This window comes from Pseudoliparis swirei, chromosome 22 (genome assembly GCF_029220125.1).
Source record: "Pseudoliparis swirei isolate HS2019 ecotype Mariana Trench chromosome 22, NWPU_hadal_v1, whole genome shotgun sequence".
NCBI classification, from domain to species: domain Eukaryota; kingdom Metazoa; phylum Chordata; class Actinopteri; order Perciformes; family Liparidae; genus Pseudoliparis; species Pseudoliparis swirei.
In genome coordinates this window covers 18,938,112-18,957,208 of record NC_079409.1, presented here as the reverse complement: position 1 = coordinate 18,957,208, position 19,097 = coordinate 18,938,112, and the positions used below count along the sequence as shown (strand labels likewise).

Sequence of the window (19,097 nt, the reverse complement as noted above, 5' to 3'; positions counted from 1 at the left end):
ACACGATACCCGGAGGCGGTGCCCTTGCGCAACATTTCTGCAAAGAGTGTCGCGCAGGCGCTGTTTCAGGTCATCTCCCGAGTCGGAATCCCGAAAGAGATTCTGACGGACCAGGGCACCCAGTTCATGTCAAGAACACTGAGAACTTTACGGGTTACTGGGCATCAAGTCTATTCGGACCAGTGTGTACCACCCACAGACCGACGGTCTGGTGGAGCGTCTGAATAAGACTTTGAAGTCCATGATCCGTAAATTTATTAATGACGATGAACGTAATTGGGACAAATGGCTTGACGCTCTGTTGTTTGCAGTACGGGAGGTTCCCCAGGCCTCCACGGGATTTTCTCCCTTTGAACTTTTGTTCGGCAGGACTCCACGAGGGGTGCTCGACCTCATTAAGGAAAACTGGGAGGAGGGGCCGAGCACCAGTAAAAACGAGATCCAACACGTCCTGGAACTGCGAGCAAAGCTCCACACACTGGGTCAGCTGTCACGTGAGAATTTGCTCCAGGCCCAGGAGCGTCAGCAGCGGCTGTACAACAGAGGTGCCAGGCTGAGACAATTCACACCGGGAGAGAAGGTACTTGTATTGCTTCCTTCTTCCAGCTCTAAACTCCTCGCCAAGTGGCAAGGGCCCTTTGTGGTCACACGGCGAGTGGGGGATGTCGACTATGAGGTGGTGCGTTCTGATAGGGGCGGAGCTACACAGATTTACCACCTCAACCTCCTAAAAGCATGGAGGGAGGCGGAGTCGGTTTCTCTGGTGTCCTCGGTATCTGAGAGAGAGGAGCTGGAGCCAGAGGTCCCAAAATCCACCAACCCGGCCTCGCTCCTTTGTGAAGACTATCTCCGGGACCCAGAAAACAGACATTGCCCGGTTGCAAAAGCAGTTTGCTGATGTGTTCTCTCTCCTTCCAGGACGCACAAACCTCATAGAGCACGAGATTGAGACTCCTCCGGGCGTGACGGTGCGGTTACGACCCTACAGGTTACCTGAACACAAGAGAAAGGTGGTTCAGCGGGAATTGGCTGCAATGCTGGAGATGGGGGTAATAGAAGAGTCCCACAGTGCCTGGTGTAGTCCCATTGTTCTTGTGGTCAAGAAGGATGGGTCTATTCGGTTCTGCGTGGACTATCGCAGGGTGAACGATGTGTCACGGTTCGATGCTTACCCAATGCCCCGGGTCGACGAGCTCCTGGACCGACTGGGCACTGCGTGTTTCTTTACGACACTGGATTTAACCAAGGGCTACTGGCAGATTCCTCTGTCGCCAGAGTCTAAGGAAAACACGGCCTTCTCCACTCCGTTTGGGTTATACCAATTCACCACGCTTCCCTTTGGGTTGTTCGGGGCCCCAGCCACCTTTCAACGCCTCATGGACCGGGTGCTGCGTCCGCACGCTGCATATGCTGCCGCCTACCTGGATGATGTGATCATACACAGCACCACCTGGGCGGAGCATGTGCAGCGGGTGGGCGCGGTGCTGGAGTCCCTGAGGCAGGCGGGCTTACGGCCAACCCGGGGAAGTGTGCAGTTGGACGGAGGGAGGTACGGTATCTGGGGTACCACTTGGGCGCCGGGCAGGTGCGCCTCAGGTGGACAAGACCGCCATCGCAGCCTGACTAAAAAAGAGGTGAGGCAGTTTTTGGGGCTGGCGGGCTATTACAGGCGGTTCATCCCGAACTTTGCGGAGCTGACCAGCCCCATGACTGACCTGACCCGGAAAGGTGCCTCAGATCCGGTCCAGTGGACGGAGCGGTGCCAGTTGGTGTTTGAGGAGGTAAAGCAAGCTCTCTGTGGGGAACCACTCCTTCACACACCTAACTTCTCTCTCCCTTTTACTCTGCAGACTGATGCGTCGAACAGAGGGCTGGGGGACGCTCATTCACCCTCTGGTCGGACCACGCCCCGGTCCAATGGCTCCACCGCATGAAAGATACCAACGCCCGAATCACTCGGTGGTATCTGGCTTTGCAGCCTTTTAATTTCAAGGTGATCCATAGGCCGGGTACACAGATGGTCGTGGCCGACTTCCTCTCCCGCTCTCATGGGGGGGAGAGGGGGAGTAGGTTAGGCCGGATGTTGCCCCGGCCTAAGTCGGGCGGTGGAGGTATGTGGCAGGGGGGGGTGTTAAGGCTCGGCTGCAGAGTGGGTGGAGCGGGGGTGTGGTTCAGGGAACGGTGTGATTGTCATCAGCTGGTCTGATGGCAATCAGACCAGCTGATGACAATCTGTGTTTGTGTATCTGCGAGGCTGTGTCTTCAAAAGGAGCTGGATGGACTGAAGACGGGAGAGGAGCGTGCAGAGCAGAAACACAGTCTGCTGTCGGAATAAACCCGATTACCAAATATCCCTCTGGCTGCTTGTGGCTTATTGGTGCTTTAGGGGGGGGAACCTACTAGTGACAGCAACACACGTGTCACAAGAGACAAATATTATGTTGCAATATGTGGCGTTTATGGAAAATGTAAGTTGTGATTCAGTATTTTTCCCCTCTAAGCTGGAGCCCTGCAGAATGCCCACCTTCTGGGCTCTAGTGAGAAAACACACTAAATGGTCCTTCACCATTTCCCTCCTTCCACCCCTCCGTCCTTGTGAAACGCACCTGTCAGTCAGCCGTCATCACGACAATCACAAACAGAACTTACTCCAGTGGTGCATGTTCAGTCAGAGCCCGTCCCATGGGAGGGGAGGAGGGGGGGGGGGTTGGGACAGATGGGGAGAAGAGACAGAGGAAAGACTTTTAACAACACTCAGACACAGCCAGTCACAGTCACTTATCCAACCGGGTCACTGAGAAACAGCCACGTCATCGTGGTGCAGAACCATGGAGAAAAGTCTTTGATCCATTTTGTAATGCACAGATATGATGCGGGAAGAGCACTCTCTCTATCTCTATACTCCTCTCTCTCTCGTTCTCGTTCACTCTCTCTCTCTCTGTTTTGGATGTGATGCCTGAAAATCCACCCTGTGGATAAAAAAATGAATAAATACCTAAACTATGTAATTTGTTCAGTTTAAGGATCTAAAGACCTCTGGCTGAATGAGGTTTGGTGAGCCCTCCTGCTCTGCGATGGGTGATAGTTGTCAGCTGGTAATCAACCACACAGTGTAATCCTTTCTGAAACAGAGGACCGGTGCTGCTCCAGCGCCAGCCAATCGGAGCGATCACGTGATGATGGCGTTAAGCCCGAAAGTCAGCTCGCTTTCAGTCATCCCAGAAGCCTTTGCCGCCCCGGTCATAAACGGTGCCATCTCTCCACATCCGTCAGAGAGTGGCAGGACACTGCGGGCGCAGCAGAAACAAAGCAGCTCGTGCTGATACCACCATGTTATTTGGATTTTAGGAGTTGCAGCTAAACTACCGGGTTGCTGCAGGATCCTAACCCGCTTTGATTGTGCCAGGTAACGGGGGATTTGGATGTATTCCTTCGACTCCGATGGGCGTCCCACGCACACAGAGTCCGGCTGAGTCGGTCTTGGGAGGGATGCTGCATCTGTAAATGGACCATTAGAGGCATTTCTTCCTCCCCTCGTCTCTCCTCCTCTGATTGCTCTCGGGTGGAGAGGCGCACATTCAGCTTGTTTTTCTTCCGCTCTTCTTTCTAGTTATCTCATTTCAATAGAGACCATTCCAGGATGTATTGTGGTCATTAGCGGGCCAGATTCCACTCTAAGAGGAGAGCTCTGCAACACGCCGCCACTCATTTGTTCTCATTTGACTTCTCTCCATTATCCGATGGCACGATCCCCCGCGGGGGCGGCACAGCATTTTCACCTTGATTGCTTTTGGCTTTGGTATTTAACATGTTCCTTCAGCAGCGGCGGAGCAGACAGAGCTCAGGTCGAGGAGCGCTGCCGCAATACTGCATTTACTGCTGCTGTGTGCAGATTGTCCGCCTAGAAATACAACATGGACATTTTGTTGTCGTGCTCCAGGAGAGAGGATTGGGAAAACAAGGGTCTGGTTGGAGGCTGTGAGCCAGCAATAGTGCTCCTAGTTGGGAGGAGACTGTAAGCGCTGTGTTGGTGTGTTTGGGTGGTGGCAGCCAGGCAGAGGCTTGAACCGAGCTGCAGACCAGGATCCAATGTTTGCTTTCAGTAGACAGTTGATGTGAACATATGCACATTTTAAATGAATAACTAGTGTGGCATTTTCTTAAGATATCTCATCTTGGCCACCTGACACCCATACTGTCTGTAAGGCATTGCATAACATAGGGTTAGGCATGATCTCAGTATTGAGGAAATTATTCATAATCATTTTATGTTTTGCATCAGCAATTCAATTCAGTTCAGTTTATTTGATATAGCCCAATATCACAAATTACAAATTTGCCTCAGAGGGCTTTACAATCTGTACACATAGACATCCCTTTGACCTCACATCGGATCAGGAAAAACCCTTTCAGGAGAACCCTTCAGGAGAGCAACAGAGAAGGATCCCTCTTCAGGATGGGCAGAATAATAGATATCATGTGTACAGAGTTACATAAACACATTCAATGAATATGACAGAAATTATTAATAATGAGTATTAGGCATCGACCACGATTAAGACCTCCACAATCCATGAAACAGAAGGAGTTAGAGAGGAGGAGTGGGCATCAGCAGGGCCATTGCAGGAGGCATCAGACCCAGCCAGGTCCAATGGACGCTATGAGACGAGAAGTCACAAAGACTCCCTGGAGACAGCAGAGTTAATAATGTGTGATGGAGAGATACAAATTCATCCATAAGGAGAGCGAGAAGAGGAGAGAGGTGCTCAGTGTAACCTAAACGTCCCCCAGCAGCCTATAAGCCTATAGCAGCATATCTAGGGGCTGGACCAGGTGAACCTGATTCAGCCCTAACTATAAGAGTATTAAAGAGGAAAGTCTTAAGTCTACTCTTAAATGAGGTGACTCAGCATGATGGCATAGAGATCATGGCCTGTGTTGGTGTTCAAGAGATGATTGCTCAGGGCTTTTTACGTGAAAGGTTTAAGTGTCTCACACTATACAGTAAAGTGATCACGAGCCGGTGCTTTGCAGAGCTTCTGTGTAAACGTATGTGCTATAACCTCCCTACTTTTTATCGTAACTCCACATCAAATGTTAATGATTTTGCAACCGCAGGGGCTTCCTGCTTGATCTCGGGCCTTTCATCATAGCTGATGCGGTGCAACACACACACACACACACACACACACACACACACTGAGTGAGAGAATGACACAGTTAGACAATCTGGCCCATTTGCAGCCGAGGAACTGGCGGTTTCCAGTCGGACCCCGTCAGTGGGTCACACACCGCTCACAGACCCACTTCTCGTTACGCCGCACAGTTCATCGGGAAGTTCCACCGATTGTTGATTTGTGTCGCGTAAGCAGGAGAACAATAACAGCATGCGGAGGTTTTATCGTGGCGAGCATGTCGGGTCACTTCTAATCTTTTAGGGTCGCACTTTTTAATCTTTCGGGGGCAGTATAATCTCATGATTTTTGCGAGCCATGGATTTGATACATTACGCTGCTTTTGACAAGGAGAGTGTACTTTAAAAAGACGATTATAACATTAATTTAGAAGCACTGGAAGCAAATACAGAAACCATGTTTCTTTGTCTTAAGTGTCTTTTCCCAAAGAGTATTACGGTTTAACCGCCAGGACCACAGAGACGCTTTCCTTTGTTTTTGGTGTCAACCCGTGATACTTTCTTTTCCAGCAATGAGACCGCAAAGACCTCCCACGCCCTCCATGCCATAGGTACACAGACGGCGTGTCCCCGTGTTACATATCAGACTCCTCCCATAATGCCGTGAGGCCGGTGTCACCCTCGGAGTCAAATCTCGTCGTCGTCCTTGTCGCCTCGTGCTTCCCCCGCTGTCGCAGCAGAGGATTCATACAGTCGGCTCCGGACAGGACAACAGTAACGAGGGCTGCTGTTATTCCAGACCTGCAGGACATCCGCCTCTACTCCCACACCACCGCGCGCCGAGCAGAAGGCAGACATGCCTCCCTATTGTCGGCCTGTTAGGATGATTCACTGCTGGTCGATTCCCCTTTTGCACACCGCGCTGCGGCTCAGCACCACGTGCGTGGTGACGTCACACACCACGACATCACGACATCCTGCTGTATCAGGGAGCGCGTCACCGTGCGGTGCAGTCGCTGCAGCAGCAGCAGCAGCCCGTCTGTGTGGCAGCACCATCCCACGGTGGCCCTGTTAGGTTTTAGAGCATGTGTTTTCAATTTGTATTAAAGAATGTAAGCCCTATGAATTATTGTTTACTCCTCGGGGTTGTAATTATTAGAAGAAGATTAATAATTACAATCATATTATTGCTGTGTTGTTTATTCTATACCGGTCACCCTGAGAGCAAAAGGTTCCAGGGTCACATCTGGTTAATGAGCAGACACAGGAACAAGGTTTTGTTTCAATTCTCCCCACATAACTCACCCACACCCACACCACACAGGACTCAAGGTCATAAAGCTCATACTGATAAGAGACCTCATCCTGTTTTGTGTGACCACTTGCTTCAATAAAAGGACTGTCGGGGGAGAATTGAGCCAGAGTGTTTGGGAGACGTGCGAAGGCACAGCTCAACTCTCTCCTTGCAGCAAGTAAAACTACGAGCTCGAGTCTGTCATCTGTGGTCATTGGAGTTGGTCTGACAATTGAACTTGCGGGGCTTTATCTTTAAGGTGAAAACCCCACAGGCCCACTCTGCCACTTCATGCATCAGCCTTCACGAGCTTGGCTGAATGCACCATGCACACCAGCTGCACTTTGAGCTATTGGGTCACAGTGAACGGGCATCTTCACGCCTCTTCTAATTCACATGTATTGTTGTTGATCCCCACCCCCCTGCCCCTCTTTTCCCTTTTCACAGTGTGTCTCTCCCCCCCGCGTTCTCTCTCTCTCTCTCTTTCTGTTTCGCCGAGGACGGAATGCAAATCTAAGATCAGCAGAGTGTGTTATGGCAGAGCTCAGAGGTATCTGCAGAGAGGCCATTACAGTAGCAGTGGCAGCTGGAGCAATGGGGGAATAATGCACAGTGGAACATTTAGTGCTGCGCCACCGCTCCGTGGTGCTTACTGAAGGCTGGTTTAGGGCCCGGCCGCGCTATAGGGTCCCGCTGCAAGATGCCGACGTGGTGGAGTTTGGTTTGCTTGCTGCCACAGACATTGCTCTTTTGAGACAGGAAAGACACACCAGGCTAAGCGGGAGCAGGGAAATGTGATGCTGGCGTCAGGACTAGTTAGAGCGCGTCGATGTCCATGTCCGTTGCAGCCGCGACGTGCATGCTCTATGCACACATTAAGCTGCAAATGCAGAGATCATCATCATCATCATCTTCCACAAAATGCTTGTCTAGCTCATACACCCCCCACCCCCCTCCACACACTCCACATTATCTGCCACCCAAGTCACGGCGGCAGTCCCCCAAACCAGCATTTCATTTCTGCTGCTGCTTCACTTTGGATTTGTGAATGAAGCGCAGCTCAGTTCGTGTCCAGCAGGTCATGAATAATGCAACGACCGCCATGTGTGTGTGTGTGTGTGTGTGTGTGCTTTTCTTCTTCTTCTTCTTCTCTGAATCATCAGCAAGGCCGTGTGCCGAGGTGATGGAAGGCATTTGTTCTGCTGTAAAAGCAGAGAATAGAGGTCACTTGTGTGTTTCCTGTCTTTGTAGTAAATAGAGATCACATGTTCATTAAAGTGAGCATTAGCCATTAGTCTTGTTTTTGTTGTGCACGAGCATTTCCGCTGCATCTTTGGCAGTAAGATGTTGTTTTGTTGTTGTTGCTGTGGTCCATTTGCAAGAAATCACTCATCACAAAACCAGTTAGTGGCTGTTCATCTTTTATCCTGGATTTGCTGTTGATGAAGTGATATAGGTTGTGGTGGTATGTTGTTGTTTAGGTGTGGTGTCTATGTTATAGATTTGGAGGAACGCACTTCCCGAGTTATCTTTTTTTGGGGGGGGTGGGGGAATTATAAGCATACCAGGAATTTACAATGGAGAATCTAAATACTTGTAGTAATTGAGCAATTGAGCAAATTAGCATTGCTTTGGTTTTGAATGCAGACCGTTATCATAAAATGCTTTTGACCACTGAAGTGAAATGTGAAGTCCCAGCAGCGTCATCAGTTCTTGCCCGATGTTGGCTACAAACTTGTGAACACTGGCCCAAAAGGCTGCACAGAGCTGCACTAAGAAATACATTCTCAGTAGTCGTACAGCAGGCCCTTCACATGACATCATTGTTTTTAAATGCATTATCTATGTGTCAATGTTACATTAATGGGCTTCTTCTACAAAATAATGAGCTAAAAGACACTGCAAGGAGACAATTCTCATCAAAACGTGCAATCCCCTTTTTTTGTTTACATCGTCATTTGATCAATTGTTTCAATAAATATATTGATTAGTGCTCCTTTTTAAGAAAAAAATTAATCAGTAAATCCCTGATTATTGATGTCTGCTTGTGGTTTCTGTGATTGGACCAAGTGATGTTCTTATCATCATTATCACGCCATTTTTGCTATTAAGTACATTTAGCTTTAATGTGGTAGTGATGCTTGAAAGCACATTCTGTATGCTCAACTTCTCTCTAACGGTCCATATTTGAACTGTACAGTTGTTTATGATATGTACACTGCACTCATACATCAGTCTCTCTTTCAAGCTGACTCTTCACTTGACATGACATCATTCAGTGTTTGACCAACGGCGTGATATTCCAGGGTTTGTAGAAATCCCAACGGTGTGATTCTCAAAACCGTCACAAATACAGACGCTGCACTTTCTATGATGCAGTATTAATGTTACGTATTGAGGTGCACAGGTCGGCCTCTCTGGTGTAACAGGGTGGCTGAGCTCAGAAAGATGGCGACTGAGTGTTTTCAGGGTTTAGTCATCAGCAGTTCAATACGTGATTTTATTCAACTGCCAGTTTGCCCCACCAGGTAAAACACAGATATCACCCAGAACTATAGCTCAACATAGGAATCACACACTTTTCCATTCACCTCAGTTTTAAAAGCTTTTTCTCTTTTCTTTTTCACCCTGCTTAATGGCCGATGCAACTGTCAGGCCAACCTTCAGATTCTGTCAGTGTGTGTAGGTGTGTGTGTGTGTGCATGATCGAGGGAGAATGTCAGAGAGAGGTGAAGGAAGAGATGGTAGACTAATGTTTCGATGAGTTATTAATAACTTACTCACACGAACCAGTGATATTTTCTCGTAGGCGGAGCTTATGGAACTAGAACAACCCATCCATCACAACGCAGACACCACTGGAATAGCATTCTACAAATAGTAACAAAGTAGAATGTTAGTGTAGCCTGGCTTTAAGGACAATGAATAGAATTATAGAATTAGAATGTCAACATAGTAAATTAACTATTCAGTGCAGCCCTTCTTCAGGACATAGTCTGGGCCATATTTAAGCACCACGGACAAAGAATGCAGGTCTTATTATTATCAGTCATTTAAGTTTAAACTTTTCAGGAAACAAAGAATGTATTGAATTACATATTTGTTTTTAGTAGCTAATAAGTACTCAGATCCTTTATTGCAGTTAAAATACAAATACCACAAAGGGAAAGTACTTAACACAACTTTAAGTAACAGTGTCTTAGTATCAGTCAAATGCTTTTCAAATACTTATTTATTCTTGAGGAAAATGTTCCCTCAGTGATTATTTTTATACATGATGTTTATTCATCAATAACAATGCTAAATGAATGTACATGTTGCATTTTACCAACTATAGCACCAAAGTTACTACCTCCTATATTGTACTATATATATATATATATATATGTATTTATATATGCAAGTATATATTCACTGTACATGTCTTATACTCTAACCCGTATGGTCTGTGAGAACAAAGCTCCTCGTGGTTCAGTGAAATAGCCAATCACACGTCAGGAGCCCTGACCGTGGCCGCTGAGCCAGGCTGGCAGCTGATTTATGAAGCCCTTTGAAATGGATGGAAAGTTGTCACGTACAAAATTAAAGGAATGCTTCACAGAGCTTTTTCCTCACCAAAATGTCATTGTTATTTTGGAGGAAAAGTGGGAGCAATGTAGGAGAAAAGTGGCTTTTGAATAATTGATTCTCAACAAAAGAATGAACGCATTAATGCACAGTTAGCCCTCGTCTGTGACAGCCGGACAGTGATAAAAATGATCGCTAGCTCTTTTTACCTTCGCATTGAAAATGCGGAAGGTTATGTTTTGATCGCCGTGTATTTATTTATTTATTTGTATGCGTGTTATTCGCAAAACTCAAAAGTATTGAACCGAATCGCATGAAATTTGGTGGGATGATTGGTTATTATCCGGGGACCAGTTGATTAGATTTTGGGATCAATCGGGTCAAAGTTCAAGGTCAAAGGTCATGAACAGGTCAAAATCTTCTTGAATCGCATGAAATTTGGTGGGATGATTGGTTATTATCCGGGGACCATTTGATTAGATTTTGGGATCAATCGGGTCAAAGGTCAATGTCAAGGTAATGGAAAGGTCAACATCTATTTTTTTACCATAGCACGATACATTTTTGTCCAATTGGCATGCAACTAATGCCAAAATGTTCATAATTCAATGCCCAATCTTGTGATATGCGAAGGTATGCGCTCTACCGAGTGCCCGTTCTAGTTTAAATTGTATTTGACATTCCGTAAAGTTAAAGTCACGTAATGTCGTTTCAATAATCATCTTGAAACAAAATGTATGAAGTGTGAGTTTTATGACATTATGGCTTTAGTACAATTCCTCACTAAGTGTATCATTACATTTCTGTTATGTTCTTGTGACATTAGGAGGGAAAAAACACACTGACACACACACATACTCCCACTATTAATCAGGAATCACAAACAGGCCGTAGTGTTCATCTTGTTTATAATGCGTTGTAGCAGATGATGATGATTTAAGCACCTATATCCAAAAAGTAATCAGATGCTATCAAAATGGAATTGAAAGATAGTATCTACATCTGAAAGAGTCCAGTATTGGATAAAAGTAAAACGTTGTCTGTGTGAAGACCGCTAACCATATAAATGAAATGAGATCATCAAACTGGATGGGTTTAGATTCTTCTCATGCAGGGGCCTGTTTATCTGCCTGTCCAGTTCAATATGGACTGACCACTAACTTCCTCCCTTTTGTCCTCTCTCTTTGATCTACAGGAAACGAAGTCCATCTGCATCTAGGGATCCAAACCAAAAATACGACCAAAGGGAGGGGGGCGACCACTCGCAGTATGCCCCGACGGACGGCGGCATGCCCCGATCACCGTCTGACTATGGGGATGGGGACCATCGGCGGGCTCCGCGGGGCCCACATATGTACCCAGACGCGGATGCGGCGCGGATGGGCTACCGGGACCGGCGGGGCCCCGGACGCTGGCACTCACAGGAATACCCGCTGGACCAGGAGCTAGATGGACCGCCCAGCGAATACGACCTGCAGCGGCAGCGCCAGGAGGAGTTCCAGACGCGCTATCGCAGCGACCCCAACCTGGCACGCTACCCCGTGAAGCCGCAGCCCTACGAGGAGCAGATGAGGATGCACGCCGAGGTGGGCCGCGTGAGGCACGAGCGCCGCCACAGCGACGTCTCGCTGGCCTACACGGAGCAGGATGACCCAGGCCCCGTCCGGCTGTCCCGACAGCATCTCACCGAGCGCCGGCCGCCGATGGCGGGACAGCGCTCCTACTCTGTGGACCGCTGCTCACCAGGGCCCATGGGAGGCCAGAGGACCTCCAACCACAGCCCTCCGACACCACACCGGAGCCCCGTGCTGGGGGACCGATCCGGGGACCTGCGGAGAGGCGACCTGGGGGATCCCTCGAGGAGGCAGCAGCACCACTTAGACCCCAGTTCAGCCGTCCGCAAGACCAAGAGGGAGAAGATGGAGAGCATGTTGAGGAATGACTCCCTCAGCTCGGACCAGTCCGAGTCGGTGCGCCCGCCGCCACCCAAGCCCCACAAAACCAAAAAGGGAGGAAAGATGCGGCAGGTGTCGCTGAGCAGCTCGGAGGAGGAGCTGGCCACCACACCAGAGTACACCAGCTGTGAGGACGTGGAGATAGAGAGTGAGTCAGTCAGTGAGAAAGGTAGGAGCCCCACTGTTCTCTTCTAGCATGATTTACTTTATGCCACACAAATGCACATTGCTCTGATGGTTTTTTTATGTAATTATAACGCCATCTTTCTCCAGTAGCATGCTCTCATAATGTTGTGAAGAAGGAACGATTTCAGTTCATTATAATGTCATTATTGTTGCTGTCTCATGTTGATATTGATTCGTGCAGCTGTTGACTCAGATGTAACTTTCAGATTCCCCAGTCTGCAGTCTACAGGACTGTCTCAGAAAATTAGAATATTGTGATAAAGTTCTTTATTTTCTGTAATGCAATTAAAAAAACAAAAATGTCATGCATTTTGGATTCATTACAAATCAACTGAAATATTGCAAGCCTTTTATTCTTTTAATATTGCTGATTATGGTTTACAGCTTAAGAAAACTCAAATATCCTATTTCTAAATATTAGAATATCATGAAAAAGTATACTAGTAGGGTATTAAACAAATCACTTGAATCGTCTAATTAACTCGAAACACCTGGAAACACATTTTCAAATGTTTGATTTTGTTTTGCTGTTATAAATCTTTTTTTTAACTTGGTCTGAGGAAATATTCAAATTTTATGAGATAGGATTTTAGAGTTTTCTTAAGCTGTAAGCCATAATCAGCAATATTAAAAGAATAAAAGGCTTGCAATATTTCAGTTGATTTGTAATGAATCCAGAATGCATGACATTTGTTTTTTTAATTGCATTACAGAAAATAAAGAACTTTATCACAATATTCTAATTTTCTGAGACAGTCCTGTATGTATGTGTGTGTGTATGTGTGTGTGTGTATGTCTACTTGTGTATCTGTATGTGTAGGGCTCATTATTTTTGAGGAGAAAAACAGGTGAAGATCTAAAAAGCAAAACACAATTTTTACACTTTGTAGATATATGTAATGTTCCTTAGCGTGACACATTTTTATTTCCTTTCCCTTTTTCTCATCACGTTCTACTTTCTTAACTAGTACTAAACTGCCAACAGTTAAAACAAAACAGCTTCATCTGTGTGACGGCATTGGTTGACATCTCTGCTTCTCAAAGACACTGAGCCTTACGTCTATACAAAGCATTGTATAGACGTAATCTATGCCTTTATCTATGTCTTCACTAGGAGGAGCCTGACCAGCTGCAGTGTGGACGAGTGCTTCATGTGTGTGGCTGTGATGCTGAAACAAACGCTAAGCTCTTGTTGGTGCTGGCCTCTTATGGCCCATTTGGCCAGCTCCTAATATCACAGCTGTGTCACATGACCGGCCCTTTATAACAGACAGTGTTGTGTAACTGACAGCCAGGGGGGCGTGTCTTGTGAACCAGGGAGAACGTGGTTTATCGTGGTGTGTTTTATCTCATCACTGCTGCACATGAACACATGGATGTTATTAGAACAAAAGGAAATGGAAGAGCAGAGGGTGGTTATGTGTTTTAAACCTTGACTTCCATACTGTTTTGCTGACAGGCTGATGATGTCATTCCTGGTACAGCGGCCCATCGGAAAGTGGCGGTAGGATTATGGTTCAGTCCAGTTGGGAAGGGAGAAAAATCTGATGGTGGTTGGTGGTAAAAGATAAAAAAACGAACAGTAGTTCTAGGGGTTTTAAATTTAAACATTACTATTATAATGTGGCTTAATTCTTAATAATAAGCGCAGTTAACAAACAATGTTCCGAATTGAAGTTCTATGCCAGCTATTGGCTCCGCCTCTCCTGCTGTCTGCCAACAACAGGAACATGTGACCGGACATGGCCGATGCCCTTCCTGCTCGGAAGGAAACGAGCGCACTGGTCAAAGTATACCAACGCGCGCTGGTGACCGAATTAAACGCCACTTTGCATAGAATCAACATGAAAATTGATCGTTCAGGCTGTTAGCTTCCTGACCGCTCCACCTGCTCGACAGTTGTCGTAATTGCAAATTGATTTTGTTGTCAAACCTGTAATTAAGGAGGCCTTTGCTTTAGAAACGGTCAAAGCAGCGAACACCAAAGAAAGGGGGAGGCGCAGTTGACCAATGGTGGAAAAGGAGGTTGAAAGGAGAAAAAGTACAGGAGCACCGTTTTTGCTTTTTTCAGGAGCAGCAGACCCAAAGCGCTCCGAAATGTTTGAAAGAGGAGGAATTCAGTCGCTCTGCTCCGTTATGTAACTGCTCATCAAAGGAAGCAGCCCAGCGATAGCGCTACATTATTAATGTGGGAGTTTCCAGGTTTCCAGGTAGCCGTGGTACAGAAATAGGGAGAAACAGAGTTCCTGTTGTTCCTGTCTGCTTACTCCTCCAGGTCATGGAATAGAGAGAGAGAGAGAGGAATAAAGGACGGAGCTCAACTGTTGACCCAAAACACACCCAGCTGATTACATGGAGCTATCTTTGGTCTTTGTTTTCTCATAATTGGCATTTTCATTAATTTATGACACATAATTAAGGCTGCTGTGATATAGCACATGCAGCGAGTAATAAATGGGTCAGAAAAGTCTTCGGAACCTTTTATTAATGTGCTTGTTTGCACTCTGCCAAGTATTATATACACATATATATATATATATATACACAATTATATAACAGACAGCCCAAAGGCGATCCAACGTCCAGATTTTTGACGTGTGACATCTTACTGGCCATCACGAAGGATCGGTGGGTTTTGGCGGTACATCAAGTTTACAAATGGAAGAAACTTAGCGCCAGGTGTTTTTTTTGCAACTGTTCATTCTAATAAGCTGACACAATCAAGGAATCCCCCTGCACATACTATCAAATACAAACCAAGCACTCTTTAATTAGCAACTGTAGAGAGCATTGACCCAAAGGACTAACGGTTGTGTTATGCTTGAGGCAAATCTGTAATTTGTGATATTGGGCTGTATAGATAAAACATGTACTTGAAAAAAGTCCAGGAAGAAGACAACAACAAACAGCCAGAGCAGCAGAGCAAAGAACACCAAGTCTTATTGCATGTAAGCCACAGCGGCCTCGGCCTGGAGATGGGTGAGCGACAGCAGGAAGGAGGCCTGATGGGATGGGAATAAGAGGAGGGGAGGGGGGTGCCGGCTGTAATGGGCCTGGCTTGTGCCTGGGAGCGATGGAGAATGATTTATCCTGTTCCTCTCCCTGTGTTTTCCTCTTTATCGATTCCCCTGACTTGCTGTCTCATCATAGTGCCGAACAGACAGAAAAGGAGAGGCCGGCTAACTACGGCAGAGAGGTGACGGTGTGTAGTGACAGCCTGAGTTACATCCTCATCAATGGCCTTCCGGGAATCAGTTTTTGTACCTCAGTAAGTTCTCTTTGGTTTGTAGTCCGTCCTCTCAACCTGGATATTGGATATTCTCATTAATCGAACCATTTATACTGTAATAGGCAGCATGACCGTGTTTGGTGCTGTACAGTAGAGGTTAAGTAGAATAAAAGCTCTGGTTGTAAGCTCCGCCTCCACCAGGGCTTTGACGTGACACCGTATCACCTTCCCAGAGTGGCGACTGTGTTTAAACATACTCACAGTTTCACCCCGGCCTCTTTCCTGCTCTCGCCCCTCCAATTGTAGTAAAAACAGCATCAATAATTAATGATCCAATTAATAGTTTACACTGTTTTTTATTGAGCTGTCAAAGTGATGGAGAGCCTGCTGGTGGTGAACTCCACCACTGGCTGCTCTCTGCCTCCGTCCTGAATCAGCACTTTGCAGGGGGGCGGTGAGTCGGGGGGCGGCGAGTCGGGGGGCGAACGCGGCTCAGACTGCTGATGCTCACAATTTACGGCCGTGATGAGTTTCCTGCTGCCTGAAAAAATGAATAAAAAGACTCACACAGTCAGTGCCTCGCCAAGGATCAGTGCCCAATTGTGGCGTGCCGTTGTTAATAAAGCTTCGGTGAATAGAGAGAGGCGGGGCGCAGCTTGGTGTTGGCGCCCGCTCAAATGATTTTTGACAGATGTGGAGGGTGGGCTGTGGGAGGAGGAGGAGGATGGGAGGAAGAGCAGGCACAGGTGGAGGTGGAACTGTGACTCACACAACCTTGAGACATGTAACTGTGTCTGTCTCCAATAAATGCAAAAAGGTCTCATCCTTACATGATGTGCTTCTTCCTCTCCCTGATCATTGCAGCAGGCCCGAAGCTGTTTGCACTATCATGGCCACATTAGGCAAGTGACTCGTCCAATGGAGAGAGCCCACCACGCTGAACCGGGCTCTGGTGACAGGGCGGCAGCTGGGAGGCTAATCACTGTTGTCAGCTGTTGGTTGGAGGGCCGCAGAGGGCAAAGTCTGTCCGGGGACATCCATAATGTTTTATCACAGCGCATAACTGTGTTTAGCACTCCCCTTGACTGATGGATGGAGAGCAGTGAGAGTGGAGAGGGAGAGGGGAGGAGTCAGCTGGGTAGTTCAGACTGACCTTGCAACTTAATCACAACTCTGAATATGATAGAAAAGTGCACGTGTGGAAATGACATCAGAGAGTGTTTTACGGTATATATATATATATATATGTGGATATAATAATAATTATTATTATTTCAGCATCTCCCCCAAGTGCAACATTTATATAATGTTGTAATTGTAAAAAATAAAACAACTTACACTGCAACTTCTTACATTATATTGCACAACATATTATGAAAGGCTGGGTCGCAATTTTATTGAATACAGCTATAATAATTATCCTAAATTAAATATTGACACAAATTATGGCTTTATTAAAAAGTAATTCCAGTTTATTACAACTCGAGTTTTCCCCCCTTTATTAATAACCACATTGCGCTTGTGTCAGCAATTACTTGGGTGACTACCATGGTATTGTTGTACAGAGAGGAACACGGGTCAAAGTTATGAAACTAAAACTCAAGTTTTAATAAACCTAAATGATCCCTCTAAACACGATCTGTGTGTATTGCTGCATCAGCTGTGTTGGAAGTGATGTGGCTATATTTATTCACCCTGGCACTTTCTGTACACAGCACTCTTCCAACACAGCTTCTTTTTTTTCTATATTGAAAATACTCTTCTCCCTTGTACGCCCCCCCACACACACACACACTACCAGAAGCATATGCAGGCTATTTTTATGCCTTTCCATCAGAGTCCTGACTTCCCAGAGACCGACTCCTCAGCCAGATAATGCTCGGAGGCGGCCTGTCCTGTAAAGATCCATTAGCTTCTGCAGCTCTTTGCAGGGGAAGTGAAGTGTGGGGAAAGTGATCTATATGGCTCAGGGGCTCTGGTGTTTTCAGATGACCTTCATGGGCTTGAGGTTCAGTCCAGCTTCATGCAGGATATACAACCACAGCACATGTGCAAGTGGAAGATCAGGGTTCGCTGACTCTGATTTCTTTATTGTAAAAAGCTTTAATTGATCTTTACATCAGAGAAATTTCACTTGGGATTGTTAAAATGTCTCAAGCAACATTTAAATGTAACTTGAGGTTTATTGCAGAGATGTGCTCGTCTCTACGGCCACACCATTACGCCCTCTTTACCTCCACACCGCTCTCCATTGGGAATCCTCCAGCCACACCTTCGGATTCACTCTTTCTAATTTGCTTATATTTTCAAAGCCTCTTTTGCCAAATTGAAAGTGCACTCCATTTCTCTGCTCGGTGCGTCCGCATCGGCAAAACTGTTTTTTGTAATGCGTATAGCTTCCCACTTGAAGGAATACTCCCAGAGAGTACATTTGACTCAGAAGATTTTGTTTAATGGAAGCATGCAGTCATAGATGTTGATCACCCCTGTTAAGGGTCTAACCACCATCAGCTCCTCTCTAACTCTCCTGCTGGATTGAGACATGTCCTCCGTACTGTAAAACCATTAGAGCCACTCCAGCCTGCGTGTTTTGAAGTTACATGTCCGCTGTGCCTTGTAATCAGAGCCTCTTCTTTAACAGCTCTCCCCGGTGCACTTTGGACGGAGGTCAGTTCAGGCTGCGTGGCGCTCTGGATCTCTGCAATCTGGATCCCCCGGTTAAACACGTCAGCCATCTTTATTCATAATACATCAAAGCTTTAAACCAGTGGTTCTCAAACTTTTTCTGTCGCGCCCCACTTTGGAGGAAGAAAAATGTTCATGCCCCAGCACCCCGACAAAATGTTCTATGCTGACTTTTTATTGAAATCACTTTTTGGGACTCCTCCAGGTGTGCTTTTTCAAATAATAGAAGACAGAAAATTGCAATCACTTTCAAGTTAACCAAATGTGCAATCACTTTGTGCAAAAAAACATACAGGTATTTCAATTCGGTATTTATTAATGACTTAGTTTTATGTCTGTGTACTTTGAACTTGTGTAATATGTGACGTTCTCAATAAAGGTCTTTCTGCATTTCCTCCTGCGCCCCACCCATAGTACCACTGAGCCCCACTAGAGGGCCGCGACACACAGTTTGAGAACCACTGCTTTAAACCAACGTGAAATGCAGTGCCGCTAGCCCAGCAGAAGATTCTAAAATGTATTTTAAATTGACCGCCTATGATGGGAACTATACCAGGAGAATCTGACCTCTGGTCCCGTCTGGGTGGAGTTTGCACCTTTACACGGGCGACGAGGTGGATGTCCTGTAGGGAAGGTGAGGGACAGGAAGAGGAACAGATGGTTCACGAGAGTCGTGTGTCTGATTGAAGGCTTGTGTCCGTCCCTGGTCAAATCATTGCTGTTCCTTTGTGTATTATGACCTGAGCTGCATCTCTCTCTCTCCACAGGGCTCTTAGGCACACGGCGACTTGAGTTTGAGCTTTATGTGAGAGTGTGCGTGCAAAGCTGAGTGTGTGGACGTCTGCGTCTGTCTAGCTGTTACCGTCTGTTGTTGTCCGTGGTGTCCTCACTGGTCCCTCTTGCTGTCCTCTCTCGTGTATGTGCGCCCTCCTCCTCCCCCCCCCCCTCCCCTACACCCCACCTGACAGGAGATTTGGATGGCCATTGGTGGGACCATGCGTCTTGGCATAGCAGCGAGGCCTCCCCAATGTCTTTGGTGAGACATGT

The 19,097-nt window shown here is 46.6% G+C and overlaps 1 protein-coding gene across 15 annotated transcripts in view; it reads left to right on the top strand.

The window, feature by feature from the left end:
* rims2a (regulating synaptic membrane exocytosis 2a) overlaps positions 1–19,097 on the top strand; it is a 144,854-nt gene that overhangs the window by 60,528 nt on the left and 65,229 nt on the right. For 10 of the 15 annotated variants that reach the window (XM_056444735.1, XM_056444734.1, XM_056444731.1 and 7 more), the window contains one exon: positions 11,191–12,119. In XM_056444735.1, the coding sequence (XP_056300710.1) occupies positions 11,191–12,119 (929 nt within the window). Of the gene's footprint in view, positions 1–11,190; positions 12,120–19,018; positions 19,087–19,097 lie in introns of all 15 variants that reach the window. The other 5 variants (XM_056444739.1, XM_056444737.1, XM_056444744.1 and 2 more) reach the window with 1 other exon arrangement.